Genomic DNA, 17,903 nt, shown 5'->3' on the forward strand with positions numbered 1-17,903 from the left:
GTCTAGAAATACATCTTATTGGCCATGTGAGAACATTTCAATGTCAAACATTCCATTTCAACATCAAACTTTCAATTTCAAGTTTCACTGCCAAAGTTTTCATATTTCATTCAGTCAGTTTGACAATTTTCAGTGTAAAGGGCTCTTAAAGCTGAATTCTGAGGTCTGGAACTTTTCATCCTCCTCACACCCTCAGAGCCACATGCTTCACCTTGTTTGATATTTGTGAGGGTTTTACCTATGTGTGATAAATGTGTGATTTCTGCAAGGAATTGTGGGCAATTCCACTGCTCCCAGACTACTGGGTAATTTATAATCCTGTCTGATTCAGCAGCAGAGTGTTTTGAGTTGGTCAGGCTGATTTAGTTGACAATTATCATATATTATCATATTTATTACCCGGGGTCCATCTCGCTGCCTTCACAGCCGTCTCTAACGCCTTCCCCTTCCTCTGACATTATCCCACACACCGGCACCTTCCCGCTGCCCTCAGAGCCCATCCTGCTCCACTCAGCCGCCTCTGGAAGCGCTGCCATCCCAAACAGCCCTTTCCGCACCACACTCTGCACAGACCAGGATCCCGCAGCACTGACGGACAGTTCACCTGACTCCATCGCTGCTTTTATGGGATATTATTCGGGCTCGGACACGACTCCGCAGCGTTCTCCGCGGACTGACGGCAGCCCAGGGGCCAGGGCGTTTCAGGGGCCGCGCGCAGCCCGTGAGGGGGAAAAGGCGCCAAAATCGCCTCAGGGGCCGCGCGCAGCCCGTGAGGGGGAAAAGGCGCCAAAATCGCCTCAGGGGCCGCGCGCAGCCCGTGAGGGGGAAAAGGCGCTAAAGCGCAGCGGGCGCGAAGCGTGCGCAGGCCGTCCCTGCGCGCCCGTTCTGCGCCGCAGATTCGCCACCGGCAGCCAGCACTCGGGGCACCGGGGTTCCCGGCGCGGGGGAAGGGTTCGAGCGCGGTGTTTGGGCACTAAGGGTCTAGGGGCGCCTCGGGAGCCCTTGTGACACCCCGCGAGGCAACGCCTCCGTGCCGCTAATGGCGGGCGGTGCCGCCGCTCGCGCGGCGCTCGGGTTGCAGCCCGCAGATTCGCCACGGCCCCTGGAATCGCCGCCGTCCCGGAGGGTGCGGGGACGACCTTGGCCCCTCGGCGGGGCGCGGGGCAACCGAACAGGTCCCCCCATAGTGAGCAGGGAGTCACCGGCTGGCCGCGGCCACCGCGTCGAAAGTGCGGAGCGGAGTGCGCAGGCGCCGTCGCCGCCGCCCCGGCCCGTGGGAACAAAGGGAGCGCGGCCGCGCCGAGCGGGTGAGTCCGGGGGGCCCGGCGGGGCTGAGCGGGGGGCTCGGGACGGCCCCGGCCCCTCTCCGGCAGTGCTGCGGGGCTCGGGAGGGCCCTTGAGCCCGGGGAGGGAGCGGCGGGGCCGAGGGACCCCGCCGGTGGCCGCCTTGGGCCCGCTCAGGCTCTGCTCCATCTCCGCGAGCCAGCCCCGTGTGCGAGCCCGGTGCACGTCGTTTGTAAGGGATTCTGAAGGAGGTTGCAGCTGCCGTGGCGTGATTTGGAGAGAAACGGCGAAAAACCACTTTGTTACAGCGCTGTTTGACGCGCTCCCGGGTTCGGTGCTAAAAGGTTAAGAATTGCCTGTCAGACCGCAGCTGCGGGGTTCGGTGGTTGTTATGTACTCTGTAAAGGAAATACATCATTTGGTCATTTACGTATTAATATCAGATTTCTGAATCAGTGAGTGTAAAATAGTGGGGTATGTTCTTTTTATTCCTGAGAGCACAAAATATATTTAGACCCTTTAATATGAAGGTGACCTAAACCTGTGTGCTCTTACACAGCTATTTAAGGTTAGATTCCTTGGAAAATCCATTAATTTTTCAAAGAGATAACAGCTTGGTTTCTGAAAATGCTTTTGTCTGTATTCCAAAACTGACGAACTTTGATAATCACTGGTATCGATCACAATCGAAGCTTCAAATATCTGGTGGGGGGAAAGGCGCAACACTTACTAGCGTGATATTCTTTTGTCTTGCAGAAGTACAAATATAATGTCAGGTGGCTGAAAATTTGACTATCAAAATGTCAAGTAAGTTTTTTTTTTAAGATTTTTCTTTCTTTAACTTTGATGTTTTACAGATCTGGTTCCGCAGAACCTATTTGTGAGATGATGCCATTATTCCTGGCATTAAAAGAAATTAGCAAGTGTACTGACTAAACTCATGGCCTTAATTCCTGCTGTGGCTGATTCCTGGCATATTGTTTTTGTAGGAAATCCAGATATCACAGCTTCTGAATCCTGTTGGACTGCATTTTTGCTTTCCCTCCATGTAATTGATGTGCATATAAATGAATTTCATATTCTTCAGTCTTGTGCTTGAATAAAAGGCTGGGACTAGAATAATGGGGGGATTTAGATTTTTCTTCCTTTAGTTTTTCTAGTGTTGGTTTTTGCTGTTCAGTGGCAAAACACAAAGTCTTTCAGAGTAGAATTTGCTTGTTTTTGTAAAATCATTTAAAAATACTGGCCATAGCAGATGCCTTAAGAATTCGTTCAGATTTTCAAGAAAAAAAAATGTGCTTACATTTCTGTCTTAACAGAAAGGCCATCCTATGCCCCACCTCCCACCCCAGCTCCTGCAACTGTAAGTATAGTGATTTTTCTCATTAACACAAGGCCTTTAGTAACTTCCTAGAACAATAATTACGGAGTTGCATCACCTTCCAATATGGGAAACACGATATTAATGCAATATGAATTGTTTAAATTAATATAATCCTTTTTTGAGAAGTTTGGGAAAGAGAAGCTGAATAAACTTGTTTTGCCTCTAAGGCTGGATCTCGCAGACTCTGAGTTTTCTGTGAGCAGTCACTTGTCTCAAGTGACTCACGGTGGGTTGCAGCAGTACTGGAATAGTTAACAATCAACTGGTATATTTGATTGTAAAATGTCCTACTCAGCCTGTGCCCAGATCATGGGCAGACAGTGCATTTTTCCCAATTTCAGATGCACTGAGGTGCTTTTTTTTTTGCATTTGAGTGGAATGTAGGATTATGAAACATCCTGTTATATTGGATCAGAATAATGAAACGCTCCTGATGCTAGTCTTGCATTCCTCGAAATCACTGGTATTTCGGAGTCTAGGGCATGGGAAATATTTTATTTTCTAGTAAAGTGGCCTGCCCTGACACTGAGGAAAACATGAACAGGAGCTTTGAATCCCACCCAGTGACGTTCCTGGATGATGTACAAAGGTGCTGCAGTACCAGTGTGCTGTGGGCAGGAACTGTTTGAAAGTAAATGCTCATCTTTGGTCACATTTGTGGATAGTTTGAGTTTTAGGACAAATCCTTTGTGCAGAAGATTGAGCAAAGATTCTACAGTGATTTTTTTTTACCAAAGGGAATTGGAAGACTGTTACCCAGTAGTGTGTCCTTGATCTCTGCAGAATGGGAGTTAGAAGGAATGTGATCCTTCCAATTTTTTGTGCCATATTTTACAGGAAGAGGCTTGAAAATTATATAGTACATAAATACAAGTTATGTTTTTATAAGTTTATATAAATAAAACTTGATTTTCATAGTTTGCTCAGAGTTTTCATTTTGCACACAGTGAAATAGATCTGTGGCAGTGTTAGAAGGAACATGATGGATCCACTCTGACCACTGGATTCCTGCATCGAAAGCTGTGCATACACATGTGATTCCTTTGGGATATAGTATGGATACAGATGTTTAATGGTTCATGTTGATGTGGTACAGTCCTTCAGAAGAGTACATGAAGCACATGCCAGAACTGCAACCAGTGACATGCATTGCCTGTTTTTCAAGCATATTTTATTTTGTATTATATTTTATACAGTCCTTCACATGATGGTCTGTGCTCTGTTAATGCAAGTCACAAAGTAGCCAAATAACCTTGCTTGTTCTTCCACAGCCAGTTCCAGGTGCTGCAGTCAACAAAATCCCAGTAATTCTCAAAACTGCAGTACTGTACCTGAAATAAAAATTCTCCATGCAATTCTCCATGATGTAAGGTAGATCCTGGTAACATTTAAATCCTGTCTTGCAGAAATAAAGAATTAAGCAGACGGAGATTACAATTGTCACCTGGTTTTATTGAAGAGGTGTAGTTCAACATATTCAAAGCCTGTTGTTATGGTAATACAAAGAACTGTAGTAAAACAGTGCCTTATGAAGTAGTGAATGTGTATGTCATGAGCCCAGGCATACAGATGAGCACATCAGCTGCTGTGACTGAGTTAAAAAGCTTGGCAATAAAATCTCTATTGAAGACTGACTGTTAAAGGATAATTTTCCTCTGCACTTGTGTGTTTAGAAATAAACTCTTGCAGTGTGTCTGCATTGACCTGAAACCTTCCTAGTTACTTTTAGTCAGTTCCTAAAACACTTCTGTTCAGTGTTTGTACGTGTCATACCTTGGTTCTTAAGAGTCCTGAACCTACTTGTCAAATTTTTATAACTGTAATTTGGAAGAGGTCCAGTCAGCGAATCCCTGTGAAAGATTGCTTGGAATGTGTATTAGGGCTGCTGGAGAGTGGGACACTGTGGGAATGACATTTAAATGTCCAGAAACACTCCAGGCTCTTGTGAATCCTCATGGAATCATAGAACCACCACAGTCAGGACTTAATCACAATTGCCATTAAACAGCTGATTTATTTTTCCAACAAAATCTGACTGGGAAAGGGATGATAATGGAAAAAATAAATTTATTTGAGGAGGGGAATACAGGTAACCTGATGAAACTTGAGTGTCCATTGTAAATGAGAAGGGAATGCAAAGAAACAAGATTTTTTTTTTTCTGTGTGTCTGAGGTGAGAACAAATCAATCCACTTTCATGAATGAATGAAGATGTATTAATTAACTTCTGAATTATCTTGGATTTGGAGATCTGTTCAGACTAGTTTAAAGTTTTTAACTTACAGGTCTTACTGCAGATGTAGAGTTCCTCAGCTCTGTCAGTCTACAGCCTGCCTTATAACAGAGAGATGTCTCTGGGAATTGTCTTCAGCCACTGCCAGTGGAGCACAAATGGTGCTTTGAGAGATTTCCTCCCCTGCTCTATTTGTTGCGAAGGCAGAATTCTGGGAAGAAAAGCAGGCAGGGATTTTCATTGGTGTAATAAATGTGGGTACTGGGGATTTCTGCCCCATCATTGGGTGCTGTGTTGCCCAGCTTTCACCCTTGGGAGACAAGAGTCTTCTGAATTCCTTGGTGGCTTATGTTGGGAAACTTTATTAGCCAAGACCTGAATTTACAGAGTACTTGTTTAAATGAGTTACACAGTTAATAGAAATAAAATCACCAATTTCAGACAGAAATTTGTAGTGACACATTTGCTTAAAAGTCCTGTTTCCTTACTAGGTTTATACTGGAGTAAGTTGTGTGTGTTGGGAAGACACCAACTGCTACACCTCATTGCTTGTTTGAATTCTGGTTGCTTTTGCATGCCATATTGCAGTTCATTTTCATTTCTGTGTTCTCCTCGTTTGAGCTCATTTCTCATTCGTGTTTTTGTCTCATTTGTTTCCATCAGCAAATGCCCAGCACCCCAGGGTTTGTGGGATACAATCCATACAGCCATCTGGCCTACAACAACTACAGGCTGGGAGGGAACCCGGGCACCAACAGCCGGGTCACGGTAGGAGAATCAACTATTACATCCTCCAGCAAACACCAGGAGCTGACCAGAAATGGCTTTAGGGTTAGGTTCTTCGGCGTCTTGGCTGCTGCCACTTCTTTATAAAAAAAACCAAAACCAACTTCTGATTCTTACTCCTCACCTTCCCCCCCTTCCCTTTCACTCTGAAACCTTTTGCAGGAAAATGGGTTTTTACTCAACAGGGAAAACTGGTAATGGCGTATGATGCAGACATCCAAAAAGACAGACTTTGGTCTTCAGTGACCACTGCATGAATAGGAAAAGCTTCTGTAGCTGGGTATGAATTTTTGGAGGGAGGGAACTGCTCTTTTTGGTGAGGTTCATTGGTACAAAAGTAAGGAAGAACATTTTGCAAACTGAAGATCATTGATAGTCGTTGCATCATCCTGTTGAGCCATGCAAGAGGTACAGCCCTTTATTTTTCTTTCTAGTCTTACTCTGGTAATAACTGCACAGTCCCAAGTTCAGTCATTATTTTTTCAACAAAAGTGTGATGTTGATAATAGAAGAGAATCCTTTCAGCTCATATATGTGTCAGTGTGGGGGAAATGGATGCTACATTCATTTTTCATGGAGTAAACAAAGTGAGATGGAGACAAGTGATGAGGGAGGTGACAGCTTCTTTCAAACATGAATCAAGTCCTAGCACTGTATGCAGTTAGGAAAAAAAATAGACAGTGGGAATGTAACACTTTCATAACACAACAGAAACAGAGTAAATTCCTGATATTTTCTTAAATATCTCACAACTTTAAGAATTTTCTTTGTAGAACTTTGTACCTCAAAACTTTTGATCAGTTTGGAAGGTGATACAAAAATTTCTCAAGGACCAAATACATGGTGCTTTTAAAGAAGTGTAGTCTTTTTATGCCTCTCATACAAACCTTCTTTCAAACTTAATATATGAAGTTCATCCAATTTGTTAAAGCATTTACAGAAAGGACCTTCCTCTAAAAGCTGGAATTGACTGTCTGAATGGATACTTTCCTTATACAAGACTAAGTCAGGTTTTGTCTGAGAACTTCCATTGTTTCTGTATGTCACAAGCATACACAGCCTGGTCTGCCATGCATATCCCAGTATATGGATGGTTTCTTTAAACCCCTCTTAATTTAAAAGCATTAAACAGTTTCCGTTAATGTTTTTCCAACCCATCTGTATGTGTATCTATGTATACATTTTGGTAATGCATATACCTCATGCACATTATTTATACACAGTTCTGTATGCATTGTTCATAGAGCTCCATAAATTCAGCAAACAAAAAAACAAACCCTGTCAGGAGGAAAACAGTATTGAACATGAGCCTTTTGGGCTACACCCAAATATTGATCTACAGCCACAGCCCTGAAAGATCTTGAACCTGCTGTATATTTCCATGTAAATGCTCCCACTTTATAGAACTCCTGGCATGTGGAAGTGCTGGAAAAGTGGAGGGTTTCAGACCCTGCAGTTGACAGGGGCTGTGATGTCACTGCACTGTTTCAGGAGCAAGCCCTGTCAGAAGTTCTGTGGGTTGAGGGGATGCAAGGAGACTCAGCAGCTTTCCAGCAGCAGCATTTAAGCTCAGTAGCCTTTTGTGTGGTGCCAGCACTCTGTCTGGCAGCATAAAGCCAAAGGAAGACAGAGCACAGAAGCATATTCCAGGCTAATTGGGACAATTCATTACAGCTTGGCTACAAGTAGAGCACATATTTACCTTTTAGCTGCATAGAGTTGTTTTCTTTTCATAAAGAGTCTGTTAATTGGCTCCAAATTACCAATGACAAATTTTGCAGAAAAATAGTTACTAAAATTATTTGATAATGTCTCTAACTTAATGTTTTTAAACTTTCTTCATATCTTTTTAAATCTGTACAGTAGCCACATTAAATTTGTCAAAACAGATAAATAAAATCAGTCATCAGAAGTGAGAAAAAACAACCTGCTGGGATTAGTGTTTCCATGTCAGTTCCTAAGCTATATAGTTCAGTTTTCAGAACATGGAGCCCTTTTGAGGATTTATCTAGTTACTGCTCTGTAAACTTTCAGAGAAAAGGACAAACTTACATTATTCCTGTGAGGACCAGCTCTAGCTAGTGCTTGTTCACTTACAGACTGGGTAATTTTTCTGGTGATGTTGCTTGCTTCTCTTGGTGGGGGTGTGTGAATGCACAAGAATAAGTGTTTTCCAGAACTAGTGCGTGTAGAAGCTGTTCAGCGATCCCATTAACGAATGGATTTATCCGGTTCTTTTATAGGCTTCCTCTGGTATTACCATTCCAAAGCCCCCCAAACCCCCAGACAAGCCCCTGATGCCCTACATGAGGTACAGCCGGAAGGTGGGTATTACAGTGTCCATCAGTAATAAAGTCAGTGTTCATTTGTGCTAACAATTAATTGCTATGATCTTAGTTTCAGCTTCTAAACGTTGACTCCTAACAGCCTGCGCTCTCTTAAGGGGAAGTAAAGTACAGAGTCTGCCCTGCAGAACAAAGGCAGCAGTAGTCTGGTCACACAGTTGCCAATTTCTGGGGGGAAAAATTGCTAAAATGCTAATTCCTACCACTGTCTGCTGACAAGGATCCACCCCGCCACATTCAGAAGTTCCTGTGACTTACTGACAGAACTTTTTTATATAAAGGAAGTATTCCTTGCGTTTTCTGGGCTTGGTGCAGTGCTGTAGCTGGACTGAAGAGTAGCAATGAGTGGACTTTGCATGTTCTCCTTCACCACCTTAGCCCGTGGCAACGTTTGCTTCGCTATTCTGTGAACTGTTTGACAGAAAGTAGGAGAGAGACTCTTGTGGAGTCTGGAATCTGATGGGGCATGGGGAGGGCATGGCAGCCTGGCTGAAGCAGGTGAGCCAGAAGGAATTTCTTCCACTTCTGGTAAAGTATCTTTACCAGCATGACTGTCTTAGGCCAAAAAACATCAACACACACAAAAAAAAAAAAAAAAAAGTCAAGTGGCGCAGCAAGAAATTACACTGGCAGCTCTCCTTTTTTTTTTTTCCCTATAAAGTTAGAAACCTTTTTGGTGGAGTCAGAACTTGTTGGAACTCAGATTGATCAGCAAGACTGAAATATTGTGAAATGTTACATTCTGATCTGAAAAGCTCAGTCTCTTTGTCATAATCTACTGCTGGATGTGTTTACTCAGTAGCATTTTTTTCCCCGAGATGCAGCGATGTTCATTTAAGAAGAGAATTGAGAGGGTTAAAGGCAATATTCCCATGAGACCAAAGCCACTCAGCAATTGCCTGGTTCAGTAGCTGGCTTCCTACTGACTTCCTGCCCCAGAAAATAATCCAGATAGTTTAGCCAGACTCATTCTAACTTTATCCTGTTTTTCATGGTGATTCCAGAAAGAACACTGAGATGACAATATAAAATGTTTAATTTGGAAGTATTTAGATATCATTAGTAAAGCTCCAGCTGTTTCTGTTAAGGTCTGGGACCAAGTGAAGGCGTCCAATCCTGATTTGAAGTTATGGGAAATTGGCAAGATTATTGGAGGAATGTGGCGAGATCTCACTGATGAAGAGAAGCAAGAGTATTTGAATGAATATGAAGCTGAAAAGGTAAATGGAAGAAATCTGGGATGTTTATTACAGCTGATTCTTCTAGGAACTGGTCTGAGAAGAAAAATTCATCTTCCCCATGCAGGGGTGTTTGAGGCATTCACGAGAGCCCTGTATGTAACTTAAATGGAAGTTTGTCCTGACACGTCTCTTAGATTTTTTAAATAACTGTGCATCAACTGTGACTGGTCAGTTTTTAGACCCAATTCAAAATGAAGTATTTATAATTGAGTGTCGATTTTAACTGTGTAATGAATGGATTTGATTGTACAACATCAGTATTGAAAAGATTGTCTCAACACCAAAATCCTCTTTCAAAACTGGTGCTCTGCAACTACTGCTGTTGTTATGAACGTGTTCCTAAGAGACTTCCAGTCACGTGGGGTTTGGTTTTCCTGGTGGAACTCCACGCTGTGGCATTAATGTTTCGTTTCTTAATAGAAAATGTTACCACTTGTAGGGTTTTCTTGTGCTTTTGTTTTGGTTTTATTGATCTTAACGACAAGAGATGACAGCTGCCTCGTGTCTAGGTTGGTAAGTGTTGAGCACTTGTACAAGACTGTTCTTGTGATTCTCAGGTACAAAGGGAGAATTGTCCAGCTGATGTGTTGTGCTTACACCTGGCAGGCACCTGAGGCTCTGGCTACCTGGTCAAATCTCAGCTGGTTTTACTCCAAGGCAATAGAGAAGTTCTGCAAAACTCAGCGCTAAAATCTAGGAATTCTATTTTTACCTTGGTAATGATGTTTAGATTGTAAGCTCCTTGGGGCAGGGGCCAGCTGGTTTCTGTTGTGCCAAGGCAGAAGGATTCTGGTCCTGATCATAAACAAACATTTTAGGTACCTTTAACGATATCATAGATTATATCCATTTTTTCATTGGAAATATCTCAAATCACTGTACAAAATCTTAAAAATGAGATTAAAGAAAGCAATTCAAAGAGAAAAGGTATTTCAAAGAAAGTGAAAATAGTGCTGCTGTCTGCTGTCAGGAGGAGACAGGAGTCTGGCTGCGGCTTTCTGTGCCATCCCAGAGCAGGGATGGGTCAAAGAATGGACAAATCTTAAGTGATTTTGGAAAGTGGTTCATGACATACTGGCATAAGGAAAGATAAGAAGTCAGAATCACAGATTTAGTTAGAACTCCAAAGAATTACTGACAATATTTTGTGTTCGCTAATTTCATCTTACCAGAACTTGATCATAAATGTTCTGAGGTGTTTGAATTTGCAATCTCAGAAAACAAAGCTATCATAATACTTCCAGTAGTAAAACTGAAAAGGACCTAAAAACCAGCTGTGTTTTTAAAACACGAACTACTGTAGAAGTTCTAATTTGTAAAAAAGAAAGACTGAGAGAATCTGGTCATTTGTATCTCAGCCAGACGATTCAGATTCAGCTTTGTCTGTGTAACCGCACTGTGCGTTACACAGAGCGCAGTTGTGGCAAGGTGGGAATCACCCAGTGGTGCAATCAAACCGTGTTGGTCACTTTTCAGATCGAGTACAACGAGTCCATGAAGGCCTACCACAACTCCCCTGCCTACCTGGCCTACATCAACGCCAAGAGCCGCGCCGAGGCGGCGCTGGAAGAGGAGAGCCGGCAGCGGCAGTCGCGCATGGAGAAGGGGGAGCCCTACATGAGCATCCAGCCCGCGGAGGATCCCGATGGTAAGGAGCTTCTGTGCACTCCCAGTGGGACACTCATGGCAGGACAGGCCATCGAGATACAGAAAATCACCCGTGTGCACCTTCCGCAGCGCTTCACGTGGCTTCGTGTCTGCGTTGGTGCTTCAATGCCGATTTTCATTACCACGTTTTACTCCATACAGCTGACTTTGTTCCCAAAAGTAAGGTGGCACCCGTGGCAAAAGTTATTCAAACCCTTCTTAATTAAGTGTGAAGTAATGCTTAATAGTTCAAACCAAATCAGTCTGCTTACCACTCCATAATGGCTTTAGCACATGCTTTAGAAAAGGCTTAGATGCCTGATTTAATCCGGCTTGGATGGAATGTTGTGCTTTATTACCAGAAGCACATAAATTTGACAGGCAGAGTTCTGGTGTGATTAAGAGCACCTGAACTTTGAATGTGTTCAACAACTGTCATTTGAGATTGTTTGGTGAGTGAGGTGCCCTTGCTGCTGACAAGTTGATGAGAAAATTCTAAAAGTTTATTTGACTGCAAGGAAATGCACCCCACCCAGTGGGAAAAGTCAGCCTCACACACCTCATGGCTGCTTTTAAATTCATCACCAAATACTTGTTGAAACCTGAGGGTGAAAAATGTGCTCAGTTACACCCTTTTTTTTCCTTCCCCCTTGTGAAAGCACACCCCTGAGATAAATCTCATAGCAAACAGCACTTTCCCCCGTGTGAGGTAATTGCAAAATTTATGTAAATACATTTCATGCCGGTATAGCTGGAACCTGGGGAGTTGAGATTCTGTTCTGTGCCACCAGAGCAAAGTAGACTTGGGCAGAACCAGCCATTACCTCATTTTTGCTTTGTTTAATCAGATACCTAAATGAGATACAATATAACACTTTGAAATAAGGAAACTTTCATTTAACTAGTTCTCTTCTTTGGTAGTATCTCCTGGCCTGGTGTTCAGCTTCTTAAGATTTCTGTGAATAGTTGGGATAGTCATCTCTAGTAGGAATGCTTAATGTAAAGCAAAATTAGACCTCTGGACTTCTCTAGGTGGGAAGATATCTCTCTGTTCTGGGAGATAATTCATACTCGTTGTTTAACTGGTTTCTCTTTATAGAAATGCACTTAGTAATAAATAATCAAATACTTTTAATACATAACTGTGAATTTTCAGTGATGAGTAAATGTCTCGCTGCTTCCTGCTTTCAGTCCTCAGCGTTTTAAAAAAATAAGTGGTTTTGATCTGTTATACAACGGTTATTTATAGAGGAGTCACTATCCTGCTGGCATTTTGTTCTGGAAACATGATTAATCAGGAATGGGTCTTTTATTTGGTGTATTAATAGTCCCTCTTACTGTGGAAGTATGGAAAGCAAAAGAGTGAATAACTAGGTCAGTCCCAATTTCAGCTCTGGGAAATGCCTGTGAAATCAGCTGTTAGAGCTGTGCCAGGTAAATGCTGCCCTGGCCACACTTTGTCTCCGTTTGTGATTTCCTGATGCTCTGTGTGTGTTACTGTGAACTTTGTGACATGACAACTACTGGTGGTAGGGCTCATGTTTTGGTTTTTGTGAGTGGTAATGTGGGTACAGTGTCATTAGACTTGGCTCCCGTTTTGTGGGATCAAAGCAGTTACCCTGCTCCTGATCCTGTTCCAGATTACGACGATGGGTTCTCCATGAAGCACACGGCCACGGCTCGGTTCCAGAGGAACCACCGGCTCATCAGCGAGATCCTGAGCGAGAGCGTGGTGCCCGATGTCCGCTCCGTGGTCACCACAGCCAGAATGCAAGTCCTGAAACGCCAGGTTCAGTCCTTAATGGTTCATCAGGTAAAAAGAAAGGATGTGGATGCAGCTAAAAACACCGTGGGCTTGGGCTGGACTCCAAGTCTTTGGACCGTTCGATTACCTACATGACTGTTCTTGCTGGGTGTCAATGTTCTGTGTGCTCCAGGAGCTAATCCCTGGCATTTCTTGGGAGCTGCAGAACGTGAGACTTCACCTTCTGTGCTGTTTTGTTCCAGAGGACCATGCTAAGCTGTGTTTTGTTCTTTGGGATGTCCTAAGTGTTAGTTCCAAAGTTCTTCATTATTACACACAACCTTCTGTATGTAGTTTTTAAAGTCTGCTGGTTAATAAGTACTGGTAGTGTTGTGGTTTCGCATACCTGACAACTCATCTTGTTTGTAATGGTTCTTTTTTTGCAGTAAATTGTCCCTATTCTAACATTTTTTCACTGAAAGTTAAATTTATACAAAATATGTGGTGAAGTCACACCTTCATGTTTCACCCAGCTTTGGGCACATGCCTGCGTTTTCCAAGCACTCATGTTACCAAAAGAACCCTTTCAGCATGGTCAGTGTGGGTGTGGGTGAAGCGAGACCAGAATTAGGTAGAGATTTTGTTTTTTGTTTTTTTTTTTAATTACAGAAGATTTGGAGGGTGGAGGGGGTGGTTGTCCTTCTTTCCTGTGAATTGTGGTCTTTCTGTGTTAGAGACTATAATTGATGTGGAGGGTGTGTCTATACCTGTGAGCTGTGTATATACAGATCTGTGGGATATGTATACACAGACCTGGGGGTGCAGAACAGGAAAGAAATGTGCAGATTTGATGCTGGAAGCTTCACCTCAGGTGCACAGTGTTTCATTTACAGTATGCTTGGAAGTGCTGCACAGACCCACGTACTGTTCCTACTTTTCAGTATGAACTTCTGCGCTAATGGGTATCAGAGGCAGGCAGAAGGATGTTTACGTATTAGACCGATATTTAAAAATAAACCCATATGAAAATTTGTATGCTTAGCTGTACCTTTGCCCAGTTTTTAAGTGACTGCACAGTGAGGTTCTTGCTGTTTGTTTCACTTCCAGCGTAAACTCGAAGCTGAGCTGCTGCAAATTGAGGAGCGTCACCAAGAAAAGAAGAGGAAGTTTTTGGAAAGCACAGAATCTTTCAACAACGAGCTTAAAAGGGTACAATTATTTTTTCTCACTTAACTCTGAGGAAGCTGCTGGTTCCACAGTGGTGCAAGTGCTTCAGTTCTCTGTTCAGTTTGCCCAGCTGCTGGGGCAGTGCCCTGGTGTGAGTGGTACAAAGCACAGGATGATTTCCTGCTCCTTCAGTGACCTTTAGGGGCACATTGGGCCAGTACAGTTTAGAAGTGCCTCCAGGCTGGGCTGGGTGAATTCACTCAGAGCAGCTGGAGGAAGGTGGCCTGAAGTCACTGTGGAGGGCGCATTGCTCTCCTTGACTGCATTCAAACAACAAGTTTTAGGTTGTTTGTTTATTCCCTCTCCCCTTTTTTTCCTTAATATGCCTGTATCTCCCTCCGTAGTTACTTTTAATATAAGCTTTGTAAAATGACAAGGGACTGTGCTGCATGTAGAAATAATGAACTCATCATTGGGGTTCACTGATGATTTATTTCTCAGGGTAACTGAGGTAGTAAAAGAGCTAAAGAGTTTTCCTTTGTTTTGTTTTTAATTGCTAGTTATGCAGTTTGAAGGTGGAAGTGGATATGGAAAAAATTGCAGCTGAAATTGCTCAAGCTGAGGAACAGGCTCGCAAGAGACAGGAGGAAAGAGAAAAGGAAGCAGCTGAGCAAGCCGAGCGCAGTCAGAACAGCCTGGCAGCTGAGGAGGAGCAGGCAGCCAGCAAGGGGGAGGAGAAGAAGGAAGAGGAGAGCACTCCAATGGAGACAGGTAACTGCATCTGAGCATCTGCTGCAGAGTCCTCCAAGGATCAACAGTAAAGGGTCTCTGAGGAGAACAGTTCACTGCGTCTTGGTCAACACAGGCATTTGTTTGCTTCTCATTAAATTACTCTTTTTTTAAAAGAGGAGAGGATAGGTTACCACAGAGCCCTATGTCATGCTTTGTGTGTGATGTACCCAGGGGAAAAAAATAGTAAACCTGAAGTTAGACTTTGGTTAACTGGGAGTGTTTCCTTGTCCCATTGTCAGTGTCCAGCCAGGATGATGCAACAGCAATGCTTCCTATGCAGCACTCAGGCAAATTTTCCGGCTGCTTTGTGCTCTGGACAGTGGCAGTAATAAATGGTGCTGGATTCAGGAGTCCCAGTGACTAGTACATCAGTGAGTCACTGCTGCAACAGCAGGAGCATAAAGAAAGAGGGGCCAAGGAGTTTGAATTCCAGTGCTTCTGCTTTAACAAGGAGCATGGCTTTCTTATGGCTGGAATTCTGAGGTCAGGCAGCTGTGGCTGATATCAGGATGCTGTGGCAGGACCACATGTGTCCTTAGCACTGAGATCCCTGAGCTGTGCCTGTCCCTGCATGTTCTAAGTGACAGAAGTGACTGCTATGGAATACTTGGATTTATTATAGTTTCTGTTTCTTCCTAAATCCTAATTGCACAATCTAAATAAATATTGGCATGTAAATGACACTGAGAAATACATTTTTCCAGAAGAGCCTCACCCAGAAGAGAGTACAGAGAACCAGCAGAACGGTGAAGAAGGAACCTCCACCCCAGAGGACAAGGAGAGTGGGCAGGAAGGGGTGGACAGCACAGCTGAGGAGGGAACCAGCGACAGCAACACCGGCTCAGAGAGCAACAGTGCAACAGTGGAGGAGCCGCCCGCAGACCCCATCGCCGAGGAGGGCGAGAAGAAAGAATAATCAGACTCAGCTCCTGTGTCTCTGTAATGAAGTACTGTTTGATTTCAGAACGTGCTCTGCGCCTGTTGTACCTTCTCTGCCTCTGTCACTTGTCTCCAAAGGATGCCAGGGCTTGATGGCGTGTCAGGTTATCAGCGTAGCAATGTGAAGGGGCCTGTAGAGGTACAGGGTGTCCTGCAGCAGGCAGAAAAGGAACCTCATGTGTCTAAACACAGATATTACACTGTGGAGAGGTGCTTATATCACTTGATTTCTTCCCTAGAAAGACACCGCTGGTTTTGGTTTCTGTATGAGAAATCAGGTCTTCTCCCTTTGTTCTGGTGCCGTGGACACAGTGGCACTTTTCACCAAAGGCCCTTCCTGCCCCTTTGTGGTGCAGGTGTCTCACCTGAGCTGCAATCCTGGCCTGACTGCATGAGGGATCTGCTCCTGGCAGTGGCACTGGCTTTCTGGGGAGGCTGGAGTGTGGCTGAAGCATTCAGACCTGTTCTTACTATGGAGCAAAGACCTGATGCCTCCCCAGGGTGTCCCCTGGAGCTTCTCCTTATCTAACAACTCCAAAAGTCCCCTGTGTCCCACAAATACTGCACTGCATGTCAACAAGGGCAATTTCTGCTGCAGCCTCCCCTTTCTGTGCTTTTAAAGAAAGCCCTCAGTCCTCAGGAGCAGCTCCAGAGTGAGGCTGAAAGTCTGGAGTTCAGGGGTTTTTGGTGTAACTTGTTTTTCTAGAGTGACAACTCTGCTGTGGTGGAAACTTGCCCATGGTCTGTGTGTGGCATGTCAGGAGATCCAGTTCCAAAGGGCTCAGTGTAGTCTTGCAGGAAATGACACATCATGAGGGATTTTTTTTTTTCTGTGGTGCAGGATTCTTTTCAACAAGCCTTTGCTTTTCTTTCCCAGTTAACTCCTTTATTTGCTACCAAGAGACCCTGGTGTGGCCTCAGCCAGAGACCTGGCACAGAACAGAGCAGGAGAGCGTTTAGACACGCACATGTTCTCTGAGCAGACAGTCACTGATATGGCACAAATGGTAAAAAATAGTAGTTTTGCTTGTCATGAGCTTTCAGAACCTCTGGAGACTCTACAAATGTATTGAAAAGGCCATAATTTGCCCTATATAAGCAAAACCCCACAAATAAATACACTGAATTGTGGCAACAGCCAGGGGCCACTTCTTCACTTAACAACTGAGGGAACACATAATGTTTCAATGAACTGATGTGTATTTGCAGAGCAGTGGGTCTATCAGATGGTGTTTTTTAAATCTTTTTTTTTTTTTTAATGGTCTGAAAATAATAAAATCCAACATGTTTGTTTTTTTTAAACTCACAGTGGTCTGTTGTCTTTTAAGGTAGTGCCAATGTTTGGTTCAGGTCTTTCATCAGCTCTTCTCCATCTCAAGCCATAGGAAAATAAGCACACAGGATTTTATTTCTTACACAGTACCAGCTGCTGGCTGGACTGGAGCCCCCCTCCCTCCCCCAGCCCTGTGGGGCCCAGGTGGGGTTCCACACCTGAGGTGCTGCAAACCCTTGTTGTGCAACAGCTTTTATCTGCAGCAGCCCTGGGTTCTGTAGGCCGGGGATGCTTTTCATCTGCTCCAGATTCTCAAGGTGTCTGTAAATAACTAATTATTGGCAAAGACGGGTGTGTGCAGCTCAGGGTGTGTATGTGAAGGAGTGGGTGTTGTCTTCACGAGTGAAATAACTTGTCCAAGCACATGAGAACGTGGAGAAATGCCCATGGGCAGCACTGGAGCACTGGCCAGCCCCATGGTGCCTGGCAGAGGTGCCTACAAGGTTCAGGAGCATCAGGGACCCAGCAAAGGAGAGGGACAGGCCTCAGGAGAAACCTGGCTCCTGCAGCAGCCCTTCCTCAGAGCAACCTGGAGCTTCTGGTGGGCCCTGTGTCCTACAGGTCCTCATGGGATGTTCTTGAGGGACCCTGTGGCCACCTGCAGGACCCCAGCAGGGCCAGGAACCCTTCCTCCCATGAGGAAGAGCCCTCAGGCTGGTCCTGCTGGAGCTGCTCTGTTCCTGGGTGCCCTGTGTGGCAATTGGTGGGTGCAGGCTGGAGGTCTGAGGTGCAGCTATCCCCCATGGGGTTCTGAGAGCTGCTGAGTCCCTCACACTCCCAGGGGACCGAAGCAAAAAGGCAAATCCAAGCCCTGCATCGTGCGAGGGAGTTGTTTTCTTTGGTTTGTTTTTCTCTTCAAGAAAAACCGGGGGTTTTCAAGTCTGACTCAGGCATTGTGACCTCTGACATCACCATGGTGCTGCTTCTGGTTTGCTCTGCAGGCAAAGGTTCTTGTCTGTGTTGGGTTGTTGTCAAAAATATGCTTTTATCTCACCACAAAAACACACTC

At 44.3% G+C, this 17,903-nt stretch overlaps 1 protein-coding gene and 1 long non-coding RNA gene across 10 annotated transcripts; one reads left to right on the plus strand and one right to left on the minus strand.

The window, feature by feature from the left end:
- The first annotated feature begins 1,217 nt into the window (after window positions 1–1,217).
- On the plus strand, window positions 1,218–16,867 carry SMARCE1 (SWI/SNF related, matrix associated, actin dependent regulator of chromatin, subfamily e, member 1). 7 transcript variants are annotated; one of them, XM_053965461.1, is made up of 11 exons: window positions 1,218–1,307; window positions 2,041–2,091; window positions 2,604–2,647; window positions 5,564–5,668; window positions 7,930–8,010; window positions 9,120–9,251; window positions 10,749–10,920; window positions 12,560–12,732; window positions 13,771–13,872; window positions 14,391–14,601; window positions 15,327–16,867. In XM_053965461.1, exons 2-11 carry the CDS (start codon window positions 2,085–2,087, stop codon window positions 15,536–15,538), a joined length of 1,239 nt encoding a protein of 412 aa, XP_053821436.1. In that variant the 5' UTR covers window positions 1,218–1,307; window positions 2,041–2,084; the 3' UTR covers window positions 15,539–16,867. The 7 variants fall into 7 exon arrangements, with proteins under 7 accessions (XP_053821436.1, XP_053821438.1, XP_053821440.1 ...); XM_053965463.1 differs by having other exon boundaries at window positions 15,330–16,867; XM_053965462.1 differs by lacking the exon at window positions 1,218–1,307 and adding an exon at window positions 1,544–1,628.
- On the minus strand, window positions 3,823–7,119 carry LOC128800362 (uncharacterized). 3 transcript variants are annotated; one of them, XR_008434960.1, is made up of 4 exons: window positions 7,053–7,119; window positions 6,886–6,964; window positions 4,951–5,111; window positions 3,823–3,999 (listed from the first exon to the last, which is right to left on the minus strand). It is a non-coding gene; the product is annotated as an uncharacterized LOC128800362 (long non-coding RNA). The 3 variants fall into 3 exon arrangements; XR_008434961.1 differs by lacking the exon at window positions 6,886–6,964; XR_008434959.1 differs by having other exon boundaries at window positions 6,964–7,119.
- Window positions 16,868–17,903: the final 1,036 nt, after the last annotated feature.

This window comes from Vidua chalybeata, chromosome 26 (genome assembly GCF_026979565.1).
Source record: "Vidua chalybeata isolate OUT-0048 chromosome 26, bVidCha1 merged haplotype, whole genome shotgun sequence".
NCBI lineage: Eukaryota > Metazoa > Chordata > Aves > Passeriformes > Viduidae > Vidua > Vidua chalybeata.